The sequence below is a fragment of the Trachinotus anak genome, unplaced genomic scaffold (assembly GCF_046630095.1).
Source record: "Trachinotus anak isolate AG129_WGS33_773 ecotype Australia unplaced genomic scaffold, CSIRO_AGI_Tana_v1 ptg000023l, whole genome shotgun sequence".
In the NCBI taxonomy this organism is placed as follows: domain Eukaryota; kingdom Metazoa; phylum Chordata; class Actinopteri; order Carangiformes; family Carangidae; genus Trachinotus; species Trachinotus anak.
In genome coordinates, this window is record NW_027273874.1 from 7,557,896 (window position 1) to 7,576,035 (window position 18,140).

Sequence of the window (18,140 nt, forward strand, 5' to 3'; positions counted from 1 at the left end):
TTCTGGCCTTGTGTCAGGCCTGAGGTCTCAGTGTGAGCTGGAATTCGCAGCATTAAAAACCACTGCCTCTTGCATTCATTTGGAAACAATTCCAGCCATCAAAGTAAACATCATACTTATGCACAAGGAAATGTTGAAGTTATTTGGGTTCCCTTTGTAGGGCTGCAGGAGAGAGCATGAGATAAGGCAGAGGATTTCTACCTTCTGTTTACAAATTTGTCTCATTTCTGCATGATTGACAATTGGTTAAGACAAGTGTATTCACTGCACTTCAGCATTTGTCATTCCTGATCACAATCTTCTACCCATGATATAAGACATTTCCTCATGCCGGAACAGTTCCTGGTTCATTGTTTGACTTCAAACTAAGAAGCTTTCCGTGTGGGAGAAAAGAGGCGCAGGGGCGTGTAAAGAAGGGCTGTCTTTTATGTGATAGTGTTGGTATTAAATTGCTTACTTTGTCTAGAGAGACTAACACACTCACCATGTCGCTCTCACTGCTGCTGCTGCTGGTCGGCAGCGCCCAGGCTACTCATTTCTTGGGGACAGTGATAACCTACTACCCAAAAACCACTTTTACCAATGGATCTGTCCAGGTATGTACAGTTCCTTTCTAAACAATTTTTGAAATTAATATAATATATCATTTAAAGCAGCTTATGACAGAATTTGATAACAAAGTTGAACAATAAAATTATTATTATTATCAATTATAATAGCAGAAATTGAAAAGTGACGCCAGCATTTCTGTGATGGGGGTAATTATTGTAATAAGTTTAGAATGTGTAGTAAATACTGTGTTTTAAGTCCTTAGTAAAGGAAAAATGCAACAAAGCGGATTTTCTGTATTTTTGCTTTTAAAATACTGAACAGAATAACAGAATTTAGAGAAAATATCTTTCCATGGGGGTCTTGTTATGGCTGTATGGAACTTGTACCATGTGATGATTATTTTGTCATTTTTAGAAAACAGGACTCAAATGTCAGTAGAATTAAAGACAAAAGCAAACACATGTCTTCAGAGTAACATCTTTTTAAATTAGCATCCCATAAAAACATGTTCATGTCATGGATGTTGGCATTAAACCATAACATGTCTTCACTGTGATATTACAGGCGGTGCTACGCTATAAGTTGAACTTCCACAGTTGCACCAATTCAAGTTTGACGTGTTTAAGTGGTGTGTGTGGGAGTGAGACGTTCGTGGTGAATAATGTGGACATGGAAAGCAGTGGAGAGTGGTGCCAGACAGAGGGGAGGTCGATCCGATTGGTCCCCAGCAACGCTCCGTTTGAGATCGGGTGTGTGCACCATTCGCAAAATCCATCCTTTGTGTGATGAGGGCAAAGAAGTAATCTGCAGTATTTTTTATTTTATTTTTTTTACTGCAGGGCAAGAAAATCCAAATCTAAAATGTGCAAAATGTCGACAGTTATACTGAATGTCGAAAACCACGCAACACAATGATGACTGACTTTTCTGTGACCTTGGACCACAGGTTGGCAGGAGGTAACTGGATAAACAATATCAGGAATGGCATCAGCGCATGGAGAGCCGTGACTCTGGTTGAACTGAGGAACCGGTCAGACACTGGCCAACCCAACAAATCACCCCAGACGACCATCATTCCCGCTGTGAGGTAAGCCTCCATCCTGTTTGTGTTTTTGTTAGTAATTACACATCTTAAGTATTTAAATAATCTCATGTGTCATCAGTATATCATGAGCACTTCAGGGACAAAGCCAGATGAAAAGTGTGTGTAATTAAGTATTTGATTAACTGAATAATCAAAGACAAGCGGCCCAGTGCTGGGTGGGAAAACACCTTTAAAGAGTTGTGTTCAAGTTCAGGTTCAAGCTTAGGTTTAAAATAGCACCAGTTTACTGGTGAAACCTTAAAGGAACAAGTGAGTCAGGTCAAATAACGTTTCCGAATCCAAAAGCAGGACATTCATTAAACTGACATTTTGACCTTTCATGGATACCTTTGTCTAGACAATACAAGGCTGATGTTGACTTTAGTATGACGAGGCTTTCTGTCTGGCTCATGCCTTACAAGGGAACTAAAGGAGGAGTCACACAACGGCAAAATGCACATTTTTTCTGTCTCTCCCTCTCAGAGTTCCTTCAAACTGCCAGAGAGATTTCAACCTGTTGGCGTTTGACCCTGATGGAGACGAGGTCAAATGCAGATACGGAAACACGTCACTGTCGGAGTGTAACCCCTGCACTCCACCGTCTGTCCTCAGCCTCTCATCCGTGAGTGACCACTGTTGACGTCCTGTCACATAATGGGCAGATACTTAGATAGACAGATAGTCCAAAACACATCTGCAGTGAGCCCAGAGCATTTTTTAAATAAAACACAGTAGCTTTATAGCCTAAATTTGATTTCAAATTATATGTACCATCTTGCATTTCCTTACGTGACAGAAAATATTTGGCTTATTTGACCTTATGTGCTTTTTTTGTATCCTTTTGCAGTCGTGTTCTCTGTCGTTCAGTCCCACCAGCAGCACTAATGAAGGTCCGTACGCGGTCCAGCTGGTGATGGAGGACTTTCCCAGACAGACTATCACCCTGACTCAAACCAACGGTTTGCAGGTGGTGAGAACTCCCGCCGATGCTATCAGCAAAATACCTGTCCAGTTTGTTTTAAGGGGTAAGATTTCATGTTTTGGCAACTCGGACTTAAACCCAAAAAACAAAAGAAGCAGAGCTGCATATTTGCTTTTTAGGTGTTAGGGTTAGGTGTTAGCTAGCGCAGTGGGTGGTGTGTGTGGTCTGTCCGTCCATCGCTTTGCTCCAGACTGGACAACATTCCTGGTTACCAGATGAATCCTTTTCTTCTAGTGCCATAAGGAGGTTCATATCTGTCGTTATGACTGAAATGTCTCAACAGCCACAGGTGTGGCCCCATCATTGGGGGGTCTAAAATTTTCTCTTGAAGGAGCTATTTGTAAGTTTTGCTTTTGCTACACAGCCAACATTAGCATTACTTCCTTACCAGTCTAGGACAACCATTGTGAGTTCAGCATCAAATTTCATTCCTTTACTCAGTGGAAAACAAAGCCAATGTCATGTCTTTTCTTCGACTCATGTTAGCGTGCTAATCAGCTAGCCCCAACCCATGTTGTCACTTTCCTTTAGCAACTCTCTGTAGCTTCTAATCTGCGCTGAAGTCGTAGCGCTGCTCAAAGGGCATATTATAACTTCTTGTATTAAAAAGACAACGATGGCCAAAGCTCATGTCATGTGACAAGTACCCCCACCCACCAAAACCACGTTCGGTTTAAAACCTCCTCCCCGAGACTTTCCTGACACGAAAATTCCTGCTGTTCTCAGAAAACTTTGCTTTCTTGTTCCAGTGGATCCTGCGGTGCAGTCCTGCACAGAGGGACTCTACCTGCCCAGGTTCCTGCCTCCAACCCCAGCCAACAGAGCTCAGCTGTACACCCCTGTCAGCCAGTCCCTGGACATCAGCATCCGAGCAGAGGCTAATATGTCCAGGTACGTCAAAAGAAGACAAACTTCATATCAAAATATGTTGTCAGAGGTATGTCAATGATGCACTGCACAGCTGTCTCTGGTTAGACAAGAAGCACTTTCCACATTAACACATTCGCCTCACACACAAATGGTTTTTGTTTGCCAAGTTTTTTCAGGTGCACAGAGAATCTGGTCTGTTGTCTTATGTAACACTGATGCACGAAACAGGTTTGACAACAAGTGAAACAAAACCGACTGTATTGTGCTGTGGTTGTAGAAATAATAGGCTGTACATAAACAGCTGTTTGCATTCAAACCCAGAAGAAAGCATGTGAATCTGGGCCAACGAGTGGTCATCTTGCACCTTGTTGTTTCAGTATTCACTTTAAAAGCTTAGACTTTAAACTGTTGTCCCAACCAAAAAAAAGATAAAAAAATAAAATAGCAGCAAAGTTCAATTCCAACAAGGGAACAAGGAAACAAAAAAAGAAAACAGCTGAGTCACATTCAACCAAGCTGCTGTGTCATTCAGATCATATTGTGACAGAATGCCTCATGTGTGGGTGGGGACGTTTTGGATATGCTTATTTAATTCAACAAATCTCTTCCGTTTCTGTGCATTAAGCATCTCTGAGCTGCTGTTCAGTGGGCCGCACAACATCGTCCAGACTACGCTGGCAGCAGGACAGTACACCCTGAGGTGGACACCGTCTCAGGATGAAGACGGACAGAGTCATCCTATCTGCTTTGTCGTCCAGGCAGTTATAAGGCAAGTCAGTCCGTTGTCCTGTAAATACAAATGGAAAGTGTGCGGAAATGGAAATGTGTATAGATGTGTGATGTGTATAGATGTGTGATGTGCGTTGTGTATAGATGTGTGTTGTGTATAGATGTGTGTTGTGTATAGATGTGTGTTGTGTATCTGTGAGTGTGACCACATGAACATTTTGAAAACAAATGTTCCTCTTGAAGCAGAGGACGAACTGTCTGTATGGAAGCTGGTGAGATTATTGGTAACATAATGTAATAACTGAGCTCCTGCACTGATTTCTCACCACAGTTCAGCGAAGTATCACTCAGAGCTTCGATGTGTCATCGTGACTGTTGGAGCTGGTGAGTTCTGCTCGTTCCTCTAAAGCTGCAAATTCCACTTCTGATCCCGAGCATTGAGCAAGTTCATGTGTGATCAAGCTTTCACTTTCACTCCTGCTCACAGACCCAACTACAACCACTGCTCCAACTACAACCACTCCAACTACAACCACTGCTCCAACTACAACCACTGCTCCAACTACAACCACTGCTCCAACTACAACCGCTCCAACTACAACCACTGCTCCAACTACAACCACTCCAACTACAACCACTGCTCCAACTACAGCCACTCCAACTACAACCACTGCTCCAACTACAACCACTGCTCCAACTACAACCACTCCAACTACCACCACTACTCCAACTACAACCACTCCAACTACAACCACTGCTCCAACTACAACCACTACTCCAACTACAGCCACTCCAACTACAACCACTGCTCCAACTACAACCACTACTCCAACTACAACCACTACTCCAACTACAGCCACTCCAACTACAACCACTGCTCCAACTACAACCACTCCAACTACAACCACTGCTCCAACTACAACCACTACTCCAACTACAGCCACTCCAACTACAACCACTGCTCCAACTACAACCACTCCAACTACAACCACTCCAACTACAACAACCACTCCAACTACAACCACTGCTCCAACTACAACCACTACTCCAACTACAACCACTCCAACTACAACCACTGCTCCAACTACAACCACTCCAACTACAACCACTCCAACTACAACAACCACTCCAACTACAACCACTGCTCCAACTACAACCACTACTCCAACTACAACCACTCCAACTCCAACTACACCAACTACAACCACTCCAACTACAACCACACCAACTACAACCACTACTCCAACTACAACTACACCAACTACAACCACACCAACTACAACCACTCCAACTACAACCACTGCTCCAACTACAACCACTACTCCAACTACAACCACTCCAACTACAACTACACCAACTACAACTACAACCACTCCAACTACAACCACTGCTCCAACTACAACCACTACTCCAACTACAACCACTCCAACTACAACTACACCAACTACAACCACTACAACTCCAACTACACCAACTACAACCACTACTCCAACTACAACCACACCAACTACAACCACTCCAACTACAACCACTCCAACTACAACCACTCCAACTACAACAACTACACCAACTACAACCACTCCAACTACAACTACACCAACTACAACCACTCCAACTACAACCACTCCACCAACAACCACTACACCAACTACAACCACACCAACTACAACCACTACTCCAACTACAACCACTACTCCAACTACAACCACTCCAACTACAACCACACCAACTACAACCACTACACCAACAACCACTCCAACTACAACCACTCCAACTACAACCACTACTCCAACTACAAGTACTACAACTACAACCACTACTCCAACTACAACCACTACACCAACCACAACCACTACTCCAACTACAACCACACCAACTACAACCACTACTCCAACCACAACCACACTAACTACAACCACTCCAACTACAACCACTACTCCAACTACCACCACTACTCCAACTACAACCACGACTCCAACTACCACCACTACTCCAACTACAACCACTACTCCAACTACAACCACACCAACTACAACCACTACTCCAACTACAACCACAACTCCAACTACAACTACACCTACTACAACTACTACACCAACCACAACCACTCCAACTACAACCACTACTCCAACTACAACCACCACAACAACCACACCAACTACAACCACTACACCAACCACTACCACTACACCAACTACAACCACTACACCAACAACCACTACACCAACCACAACCACTCCAACTACAACCACTACTCCAACTACAACCACCACACCAACCACAACCACATCAACTACAACCACCACAACAACCACACCAACCACAACCACTACACCAACCACAACCACACCAACTACAACCACTACACCAACAACAACCACCACACCAACCACAACCATACCAACTACTACACCAACCACAACCACACCAACTACAACCACTACAGCAACTACAACCACACCAACTACAACTACACCAACTACAACCACTACCCCAACCACAACCACACCAACTACAAGTCCATCCACAACAACTACCCCAACACCTGTATTCAATGCCACGAATCAGGGTGAGTATGACAAATGGAGATGTTTTACACTGTGTAATCATCTGTTTCCAGATGTGCTGCACATGTAAGAACAATGGTTTTTGAACTGTACTGTAATACTACGTTTCAGCACACTTCTAGCCCACATTATAATGTTGAGTCACTGTGCTTCTAGTTGTCATAGGTCTGAGATCAAAGATCACCTCTTCAATTCCACTATCTGAAGACTTCATCAGGGACACCGTTATACAACAAGTGAGTTTCTTCTTATCTATTTTTTGATAACTGTGCCTCCCGGGGTTAGGTTTGAGCTGGACCTTGTAATAAATATATGAATAAACAAGGCTGGGAGCAAATGTGTGGCATTTAAAAGTGAAATTGAAGTATTGTGCGCCTCCTACAAATACCTCTAATGATCCAGACATACTTAAAACTGATAACAGTCACTATCTGTACCAAATCTGTCTTTTCACACCCATCATATCATGATCATATCTCATCACCACTTTCTGTTTCTTTCTCCAGCTTAAAAATGAACTGGTACAACAAGGGCTGCCAGCAGACATCACTCTACGCCTTGTGAGCAGCACCACCCTGAATGTTACGGTCGCAGCGACCCCTAGTGGTTCATTATGAAAGTGTATCTAACTTCACAGGGAAGAGCCCTCACTTGTTTTCACTTCCATTTCACTCATTTCAGAAGAATTTCTTTTGCAGTTTTAGCAGCAGCTTTAGTTTTTGAAAATTTATGTGTAAGAATCTCCAATAAAATCAATTCACATTTGTCCTCACAAACTGAGATACTTAGATCACACTGCTGCTGTTGGTTGAAAATGCCTAGCATGATTTTGAAAATGTTTTTAATGTTTTTTGTTTTTTTAAAAAATATTTTTAATTTTAATATTGTGGTACTGTTGTCCATGTGTGTGCAGAAATTGATAATTGCTATTTTCAGATTTACAGCATATTTACAAATCAACCTTGTTGGCCATGAAAGCTGCATCAAAAGTGAGTCTTTATAATGTTACCAGGACAACGGTCACAACTGTGGACCTGAAACCTGGATCTGACTGTGCATCATGGAGCCACATGCACCTGCAAGTGTGGCCACCAAGAGGAACTTTGTCTGTAGTGTAACTAAGCCTGACTCTGTGAAGTGGATGATTGGCAGGAGGAGCGCAGTGACGGAGAAGGTGCATAAGGAATCACAACAAATTGGACATATTTGTGTTTTGACTCAACTAAAATGTTGTGTAGCAGTTTCACGAGAAGAGCTATAGCTCAGCAAACTGGCGCAGAAATGTCAGTTACACAGCAACATGTATCTAAAATTTACTAACATTAGAAACCATAAGAAAAAAAAATGCCCTGAGGGCGTTTGCACTTCTATGAACCGGTCCTTCCATGTCTCAGATGTTTGTCTGAGCTGGTGATTTTACCTGAAGAGTCTTTCCAGTCAACTGTGACTGCACGTGGCAACTCTTTCATTTTGGCTCCCGCTCCTCTTTTCCAGACCATATTTCTGAATTAGGTTGACAGTGAGATTAACGGTCTGTAGCTGAACTAATTTTCACAGGAAGCATTAGTAACATTTTTTTTAGTTTGTCCTCAGTTTTTTGTTTGAAGCGCCGAAAGTCTTGGTCAAATAACTGACTGGCATGTTAAGAATCTCAAGTGAACAAAAGGATCTGGAGGTAGGGACTGAGTCAGTTCCCATGCCACAGTGCATCATGGGTATGCATACCATGAAGAGGTACTGCTGCCTGAGCAGCTGGTAGGCAATCCCTGCATATACCTGCATCCTCCATAGCTACAGTTTCTGTTAAAGGTATGAAGTCTTTCTCAAGATAATGCTACTTAACCATTACAGCCCACCGGTACAACACTTTTATGGTGCCTGGTAGTTCTACCTACTTTAGTGGAGCTCGAGCACACAGTGCAGGAGGTTCCCCTCTAACAAATGGACCTGTGGCTTCAGCCCAGGGATCAGTTAAACGTCCTCACCAAGGTGGCAGATGTGGACAGAGATACCTGCAAGGTGCACTTTGTGGTAAAGTTGTTAATGGTGGAAACCCCGAGCAGGGCAGGCAGGACTGGGAGTCGTTGATCTGGTGCATGAGATGAGTCATTTGGCAGCAGGTGCTCAGGTGAGTCAGCATGAGGAGGGAACCAGGTTGCCACAACCTGCCACACCTGGAAGAGGAAAACTGCAGATCTAAGGATGATGGAGGAATACTGGGAAAAATGGGTGTTATTAGGGATTAACTGAGGGCCCCTGTCATGTTCATCTGGTCCTTAATGTCACGTACAATGTCCCAACAGCTCCTAACCCAAAATAAACTCTCTAAAGAAGCTAGGCTCCCCAATCCTTTAAGACTCAGAGGGTGGAAAACGTCCGTTACAAACATGAATAGAAATGTGCAGCAACGTATTTAATTGATAGTTGCAGTTAATCTGGAGAGAACAGGTCTTACCAGTGTTCAGGATGGATAATCACTAACTGCTATTGAAAAGCTGATTTCATCTTGAACATGACGCCTGTACTCGCCACACTCCATCTGTCAAGTCTCATCAATGTCTCAGCAGACATTTCCTCATACTAGAGCATTTCCCGTATCAAGAAGACAGGAAGGTGTGTTAGAGGTATTTATTTACTGTCTGTGTCCAGGGAGACTTTTACATTCACTATGTCGCTCTCACTGCTGCTGCTGCTGCTGCTGGTCTGCAGCGCCCAGGCTTCTCATTTCTTGGGGACGGTGATGACCTATCACCCAAAAATCCCACACACAGACGGATCTGTCAGGGTACGTATGCTTTCTTTCTAAACTGGCAGAAATAATAATTTTCCTTCGACACTTTGATGCATATAAGTTATGGAAATTGTGGCAGAATGATGGAAGTCTAACCCCAAAATGCTCACATGACCATATGTACATTGAAATTTTTACCCCCTGACATACGCAGTGACCCAGCACTTTTTAAATCTAAGCTCAAAACGTATTTATTTAGAATGGCCTTTGATATCTGATAGCGCTGTGACATTTTACTTTTGTCATTTTATGTAGTTTTTATGCATTTCATGATTTTATTGTATATTGTGTTCTTATTCTGTTGATTTTTGATATTACTGTAAAGCACTTTGGTCACCTTTGGCTATTGTAAAGGGCTATATAAATAAATGTTGATTGATTGATTGATTGATTGATTGATTGAAAGAGATATTTATCACAGTAAACAGATCCACAGTTATTGTGATGCCTCAGCGGTCTGAGTTAGACAAATTAAGTGGTTATCTTCCGAAGTTACATCCTTTTTCATCTTGAGATTCATGCTTTGTGTTGACCTGGACAGGGTTATCCTGTTGATCTACATTGGTGACACAAAAAGGTGCTGAGCGGGTGTGGTACAGTGAATTTTTAGAGCTGTTTTTAAATGAACAGCTGCCTGTAACCAAAAACGATGCAGTGAGAGCAGTGAGAGTGAAACCTAGCAGTAAATTTACCAACCAGACCCATAAAAAATGAGTTGAAAATCACTATAAAGCCCCATAAAGCCGGGGGAGCTGCAGATTGGGGTGATAATTCTCCGTAGGTTCGTCATTCTCAGCAAACCCTTTCACTTTGTCTCATCTCTTTGTCTCACATTTTCATTCCTAGCCACGTCAAAGATATGATTAGAATCTAGCCTTCAAAAAATAAACAATTGATTGTAGTATTTATGGGATATTAAGAAGAAAAGTAAGTTTAAGAACAATTCTTCATCTTATGCAAAAGTAGAATATGGATTTAAATTAAACAGAAACTTTCGATGAGGTAACATTTGTGTCTTTTCTGATGGGAAGGTGGATGATGGGATTATTTCCCCTCATCATGAGAAACAGGGCAAATGTAATTAGTGATAATTTCACCTAAAATCAGGTGAATCACATTAAACCTTTACTGTGAAGTTTACTATGCAATCAGTTTGTATTTAAAGTGGAATCTTTTCCCCAGTAAATATCTGCCGCCTGTTCACTCTCATACTGCAGGTGGCTGTTCGCTATCAGCTGAGCTTCCGCTCCTGCGCAGCCACGGCCTCGTGGAGCTGTCACAGTGGGTACTGCGGGAACGAGAGCTTCGTGCTCGAGGAGGTTTACAGCGACAGTGGGGAGTGGTGTCAGAGGGAGGGACAAGTGACTCAGGTGGTTCCCACCAATGCTCCATTTCAGCTGCTGTGAGTGCACACACAAAAAAAAAAAAAAAAAAAAATCACACTGAGGGCCATAAATGTTGAATTTCCATATATATACATAATATATATGTAAAGATATATTTAAGAAATTGGAACAATTTCATATATTGACATATATGTCTAGCTCATACAAATATGTATGTTAATATATACAAATATATATGTTTATATTGTTGACATATGTTATATAAAGATATATCCATCCCAGAGCTTGTCCTCATATGTCAATATTTGAGACCACCTTTCTAAAATGGGAGGAGACATGTTTAAAATGAATGAGAAATGAATAACAAAAACATATATAAGCATATATATTTTTTATATGTATACTGTTGGATTACATTTGTATATATAAATTAAATATATATCATTAACATATATGTTATATGTTACCGTTAATCTTTACCACACCATTAACCAAAATTAATCATATAGATATTTTGATACATGTACATATAGATATTTTACTATGGGTATTTCATATGTGTCATAAACTTACATCTTCATATATCCAAAGGATGTATGGATGTGATAATATATCCCCTATAGGTGACATATTTGGAAACCTCACTGTTATAGGGACATATATGTGGGTTTACTCAGGTTTTGTGCGGCACAGTAAAAACTGACTTTCACATGAACTTCCACTGAAGGTTGGATGGTGGCGACTGGATAAATGACACCAAAAATGGCATTGTGTCATTGAGAGCCGTGACTCTGGTTGAACTGAAGAGCCGGTCCGACACTGGCACAGCCAACACGTCACCACAGACCACCGTCCTGCCTGCTGTGAGGTAAGCCTGCTCACTGTTTGTGTTTTTACCTCAGTACCTCACATTTCTACATCATATTTATGGTAGCAATGATTAGAATAATGCCTTATGTAGGCGTATCACATACACATATGTTCTGTATGGATATCTGATCTGTCTCTCTCCCTCTCAGAGTTCCTTCAAACTGCCAGAGAGATTTCAACCTGTTGGCGTTTGACCCTGATGGAGACGAGGTTAAATGCAGATATGGAGACACGTCACTGTCGGAGTGTAACCCCTGCACTCCACCGTCTGTTCTCAGCCTCTCATCAGTGAGTGACCGAAGTCCACAGTAACTCTCACTTAGGTTGCTCTCATGTCTGGGCAGATACTGGTATATTATAAATCCTCAATCCGAATATCAGAATACTTTGGACTAATGTACAAGCAGTATATAAACACATTAATTCTTCTTTTTCTGATTGTGTTTTTGTGTAGTCTTGCTCTCTGTCGTTCAGTCCCACCAGCAGCACTAATGAAGGTCCGTACGCGGTGCAGCTGGTGATGGAGGACTTTCCCAGACAGACTATCACCCTGACTCAAACCAATGGTGTGCAGGAAGTGAAAACTACAACTGCCGCTATCAGCAAAATACCTGTCCAGTTTGTTGTATGGGGTAAGATTTCATCTTCCGACAGCCTGGATTTTGGCCAACAAGTATTGCACTGAATAAATATGAAGGGGTGTAGTATAAAGTGGTGGGAGTGCCATCTTTACAAACCTTTGCTTTTCTTTATTGTTCCAGTGGATCCTGCAGTGCCATCCTGCACAGAGGGACTCTACCTGCCCAGGTTCCTGCCTCCAACCCCAGCCAACGGAGCTCAGCTGTACACCCCTGTCACTCAGTCCCTGGACATCAGCATCCGAGCAGAGGCTAATATCTCTACGTAAGTCAAGGCACAAATACAAATTTAAAACAAAAGATTCAGATATTGAATAATTTCAGTTTACAACTTGGATGCAATATTTGCAGTTGCCAGCAAAGCGGCTCTGGACATTTTACTGGATAAGCAGCGTCTTCTGTTTGTTGAAGGGTTTCTGAGCTGGTGTTCAGCGGGCCGCACAGCATAATGCAGACGGCATCAGGAGGAGGTCAGTTCACCCTGAGATGGACGCCATCTGAGGCTCAAGATGGAGAAAGCCACTCCATCTGTTTTGTCGTCCAGGCATATGACAAGTTAGTGTCTTTTACCCCGAACATTAACCTCTGGAAGCAATCTGGAAGTACTTAATGAAAATAATTCTGAATAATAGAACTTATGTCAAAGGTTATATATATATGAGATTTTAAACAATCATATAGCAGCAAACAACTATTTTCTGTGTAAAGTTATAGTGGAGTAATGTTGCTATCGCTAGCTGGCTTAACACCAGCATTGCCATGGAACCTATCACGGCAACGTTAGCATGGGCTAATGTTTGTGGCTGGGGTTTTTTGTTGGCTCTCAGGTTCACAGCCTAAGGTTTTTCAGTGTGCCTCTCACTGGGGGCCACTTTCACTGGGTTTCGCAACACCTTGCTGAGAACAAGAACGGAGGGGCCATCAACGAATTTATTTTGCCCTGTGCTAATGGTTGTCTGGTGTGGCATCTAGCGGCAGTTAATATTATATATATAACATTGAAAAATGTTTCCGAAATTACCAAAAAAGTTTTATCCGTTCAGTAGCATTGTTTGTTTTACATTTTATTTAAAAGTGTATCGTTTTCTGTAACTAAACTCTTTCTGCAGTTTAGTCCTACGCAAGTATCACTCAGAGCTACGATGTGTCACTGTGACTGTTGGACCTGGTGAGTTCTGCTCTTCCTTGTTTTTAATCTTTCAAATTCCATTTCCAATCCCAAGCATTGATAAAGTTCATGTGTGATCAATCTTTCACTTTCACTCCTGTTTACAGACCCTACAACAACCACACAAGCACTACAAAAGCTGCAACAACCACACAAACGAAAACCACGAGCCTTAACAAACGAAACAACACCAGCTCAAACAACCATAGGAGATACAACTACCGCATCCACAACAGCTGGCCCACCAACCATGACAACCATCGTAACACCAGCTACAACAGCCGCACAAACTACAACCACTACTCCATCCACAACTGCCCCACCAACATCAACGACCATCACTACCCAAATTTCACCAATCACACAAACTACAACCACTACTCCATCCACAACTGCCCCACCAACATCAACGACCATCACTACCCCAATTTCAACAATCACACAAACTACAACCACTACTCCATCCACAACTGCCCCACCAACATCAACGACCATCACTACCCCAATTTCAACAATCACACAAACTACAACCACTACTCCATCCACAACTGCCCCACCAACATCAACGACCATCACTACCCAAATTTCACCAATCACACAAACTACAACCACTACTCCATCCACAACTGCCCCACCAACATCAACGACCATCACTACCCAAATTTCACCAATCACACAAACTACAACCACTACTCCATCCACAACTGCCCCACCAACATCAACGACCATCACTACCCCAATTTCAACAATCACACAAACTACAACCACTACTCCATCCACAACTGCCCCACCAACATCAACGACCATCACTACCCAAATTTCACCAATCACACAAACTACAACCACTACTCCATCCACAACTGCCCCACCAACATCAACGACCATCACTACCCAAATTTCACCAATCACACAAACTACAACCACTACTCCATCCACAACTGCCCCACCAACATCAACGACCATCACTACCCCAATTTCAACAATCACACAAACTACAACCACTACTCCATCCACAACAGCCCCACCAACATCAACGACCATCACTACACCAATTACAACAACCACACAAACTACAACCACTACTCCATCCACAACTGCCCCACCAACATCAACGACCATCACTACACCAATTACAACAACCACACAAACTACAACCACTACTCCATCCACAACTGCCCCACCAACATCAACGACCATCACTACACCAATTACAACAACCACACAAACTACAACCACTACTCCATCCACAACTGCCCCACCAACCACAACATCTATCCCTACACCAATTACAAATACAACCCAAACGACAACCACTACTCCATCCACAACACCTGCCCAGTTCAACGCATCGGGCCAGTGTGAGTATGACAACCTGTTTTATACAACATATAAATGTTTTACACTGTAACATCTGTTCATGGACACGTACATCGCTGAGTGAAAACTTTGACATTTGAACTCTAGTGTCAAGAACATAAAAGAGAGCCTGTGGTGGATTATTCAGCTTCAGCACCCTTCTAGCCTGCATTGTAATGTTGTGTCACTGTGCTTCTAGTTGTCATAGGTGTGAGAGTGAGGATGTTGTCTTTTGTTGCCCTGTCTGAGGAGGAGATCAGGACCACTCTCATACAGCAGGTGAGTTTCTTCTCATCCGATCAGAAATCCTAATAATGAATGAAGGAGCTTGAAAATGGAAGTATGACCGAGCCAGTGAACACTGAACACATTCCATTGGCTGAGCAGAAACAGAGTCAGCAGGTGTATCCGGGTGAACCTGTTTCACTCTAAAATCCATTGACGTCAATAAAGGGGAGGTGGGAATGCTACTGCTACCAGAGCTACTACAAGCTCTGGTGCTCCCACTGACCTGCACGGTAGTGTTGAGTCTCTTTGCTTCTACCTGTCAAAAGGTTGAAGGTTCTCAGTATCTAACCAGGAAGTTATGTCATCACTTATTAATATCAATTATAATGAATCAATTAATTAACTATTTAATTGATATAGCTATGAGCCATCTAATTTTCAATAAATCAGTGGAACAGTCATAGATAATAGAAACAACATTAATTGCTTCTTTCACGTGGACTTTTTTGCTCTATAAACTACGTCACTGCACTTTTCCCTTTGTTCATGTCATAATTAGTACGACCACTTGATGTCGCCTAGCAACAGAAGGTAACTCTGACATAATAACCTGCTGCACAGACGATCTATGGGCCTATTTTTCAGAGGAGGACAGTCTCGGTTAAGTTTAAGGAGCAAAAACCATCTGGTTGAGATTAGAGAAACATCATGGTTTGAGTTAAATGTTAATAAGTGAAGAGTTTGGGTCTTTTGCTTAAAGTCACTGACTTTTTCATCGCTGAACCATGGTTGTTATTGTTCCCGAATCTTAGTTCTTAACAGAGTTCTTTAAATGTTCAAACAGAACCACAGACACATGAATCATGCTTTAGCTGCCAGGAGCTAAAACTGCAGGAAAGTAAAAATGTTTCAAGGAAACATTCTGCTGCCAACTTCAGCATCGGATATGTTCATCAACATTTCCCTGTTATGTTTATTATGATGTAACAATGTAATTTCTATGTTGAAAGGATTTGTAATTATAAAAACTTAAGTCAAAGAAACAACAGAAGTTAAATATATGAGAAGTCTCAAAAAAGAAAGTGCGAGGATGAGTCACAGTCCTTTAAACTCACTTTTAGAAAGCAGCCAGCAGACATTGATCACATTCCAATGCTGAAGGATGGGTTACACCTTAACACTATTTTTGTTGACCTTTGGCGAGCACCTCGGTTCAGTTGGTGAACTACAACAATGACTAATACTGACTAATGCTAGCGATTATTAATAGCAGTACTTTTTTTTTCCTATATGGCAAATGTCATAAAGTAAGTTAAGAATTATTTATGCTGCTCTTTTTATAAATGTTATTACAAAGTGTTTTACAGAAAGGACAAATTAAGGCCGGAAGATATCAGAAACTCACAAGATGATGTAGGAATATATGCACACAAAGTGTAGAAAATGCAAGCAGTGTTAACCAGTTCCAGTGATGCTTTTAGGCCTTAGGCTTCTGTTTTACCTGACTGAGTATCTGCATTGTGTCCTCTGAGCTGGGCGCCCACTACTGCCAGTATTTATGTTTAATGTGATTACAGATGTTCTCATCATAGACCTAATGTCATGAAGATCGGCAGTAATATGTAAAATTCATACATACTGCTTGTCCACAGTTCTGGGTAAGGTGACAGTGATCATGTCTCAGCACCACTATTTGTTTCTTTCTCCAGCTTAATGATATTCTGAGGGAGTTCGGGCTGCCAGCGGAATCCACTCTAAACCTCGTGAGCATTCTCAGCATAACAGGCCTGACGAGACACGAAACAAACACGGACACTATTAGATTTCACTGATAATTAATTTTCTCCCTGTTTTAAGTTGCATGTGAGAGTTACTCTGAGCATGTTTGGAGTTTTTTTAATTTTTTTGGTGGGTGGGGTTTGTCACCTATTTCTACCTATTTCCACCAATTTCCCATATCTCTATTTTAATGCCTAACAATGTCTGCTGTAAACATCACCACACACCAGGGGGCACTGCAGGAGGGAGATAATGTGATGAACTCATAAACTGTAAACTGTCACTTATTTACAAAACCAAAACACTAATGTTGGGGGGTCTTCATTTGCCAATCAGTAAAACCACCTCCAGTTATGCCACACTGCTGATGAAAATGGGTTTGGGTAAAATAAAGCTTTCATTTGAAAAGATGTATGACTCTGGATGTAAAGAATGATTAGTGCTTAAGAAAAAGAAAATGATTTAAAAAAAATATATTTTTAAAACTAATCACTTTTTCCTGTTCATTTTCATTATTAAACAAGGTCTCAAGGAAACAAGGTCTTGAACCAGTTATCGTCTGATCCGCCCCCTCTATCCTTTTTTCAGTGGAAAAAAATTGTTTATTTTGTATTGTCCATGCAATTGTATTTAATAATACTTTTGTTTTCATTTCTCAAATTTTAAGATTCTGAAATATTATTTGTCTAACTTCAAATATGTTTTAATGTGGTAATTTATTTCTCCTGTATTGATTGACAAATCGAATGTTTGATTGTCATTTTATCATTATAAAGACACAATTTCCTGAGAAAATGTGTTGGACAATAATTACACATCATATTGTATTTGCTGCTGGTTGTGTGCTACTGTGTGTAAGCTGTGCTACTGGCCCGAGGTGCACTCTGGCATAAAAAGACTTTCCACTGCAGGGAAAACAAGGACATTAAAGCAGCTTGTCACAATACAATATTGACAAACATTTATTTTAATCTAAAATTAATTCAAGCACAACTACCAAAGGTGGCACTTTTAATACCGCCTCAGTGGCACAATAAGTTAATTATAACAACCTGCCCAAATCAGTTTAACCACCAAACTAAAGAACAAGTAGCTCATTAAAGCTCATTAAAGAATCCAGTCTGACAACAGTCACTGCCTGCCAGCAGTGAAATACAAATAATACCTACAAACCAATCTG

General features: G+C 41.5%; 1 protein-coding gene across 1 annotated transcript; it reads left to right on the forward strand.

Moving 5' to 3' along the window:
• The first annotated feature begins 448 nt into the window (after positions 1–448).
• LOC139606636 (mucin-2-like) lies at positions 449–17,523 on the forward strand. The gene is made up of 23 exons (XM_071458898.1): positions 449–596; positions 1,117–1,301; positions 1,499–1,639; positions 2,120–2,258; positions 2,484–2,661; positions 3,368–3,509; positions 4,114–4,257; positions 4,549–4,601; positions 4,705–6,786; positions 6,941–7,020; positions 7,291–7,390; positions 8,848–8,912; positions 9,369–9,569; positions 10,793–10,977; positions 11,649–11,789; positions 11,941–12,079; positions 12,246–12,423; positions 12,553–12,694; positions 12,841–12,984; positions 13,539–13,597; positions 13,705–14,955; positions 15,153–15,232; positions 16,891–17,523. The coding sequence occupies exons 1-23, from the start codon at positions 486–488 to the stop codon at positions 17,011–17,013; spliced, it is 6,063 nt and encodes a 2,020-aa protein (XP_071314999.1). The 5' UTR covers positions 449–485; the 3' UTR covers positions 17,014–17,523.
• The last annotated feature ends 617 nt before the right edge of the window (positions 17,524–18,140 follow it).

Excerpts from the sequence above, each read along its gene's own strand:
- LOC139606636 (XM_071458898.1), top strand. The coding sequence starts at position 486 with ATGTCGCTCTCACTGCTGCTGCTGCTGGTCGGCAGCGCCCAGGCTACT. Across the intron at positions 13,598-13,704 it reads CACTGTGACTGTTGGACCTG|ACCCTACAACAACCACACAA; the intron begins GTGAGTTCTGCT and ends TCCTGTTTACAG. Across the intron at positions 14,956-15,152 it reads GTTCAACGCATCGGGCCAGT|TTGTCATAGGTGTGAGAGTG; the intron begins GTGAGTATGACA and ends CTGTGCTTCTAG.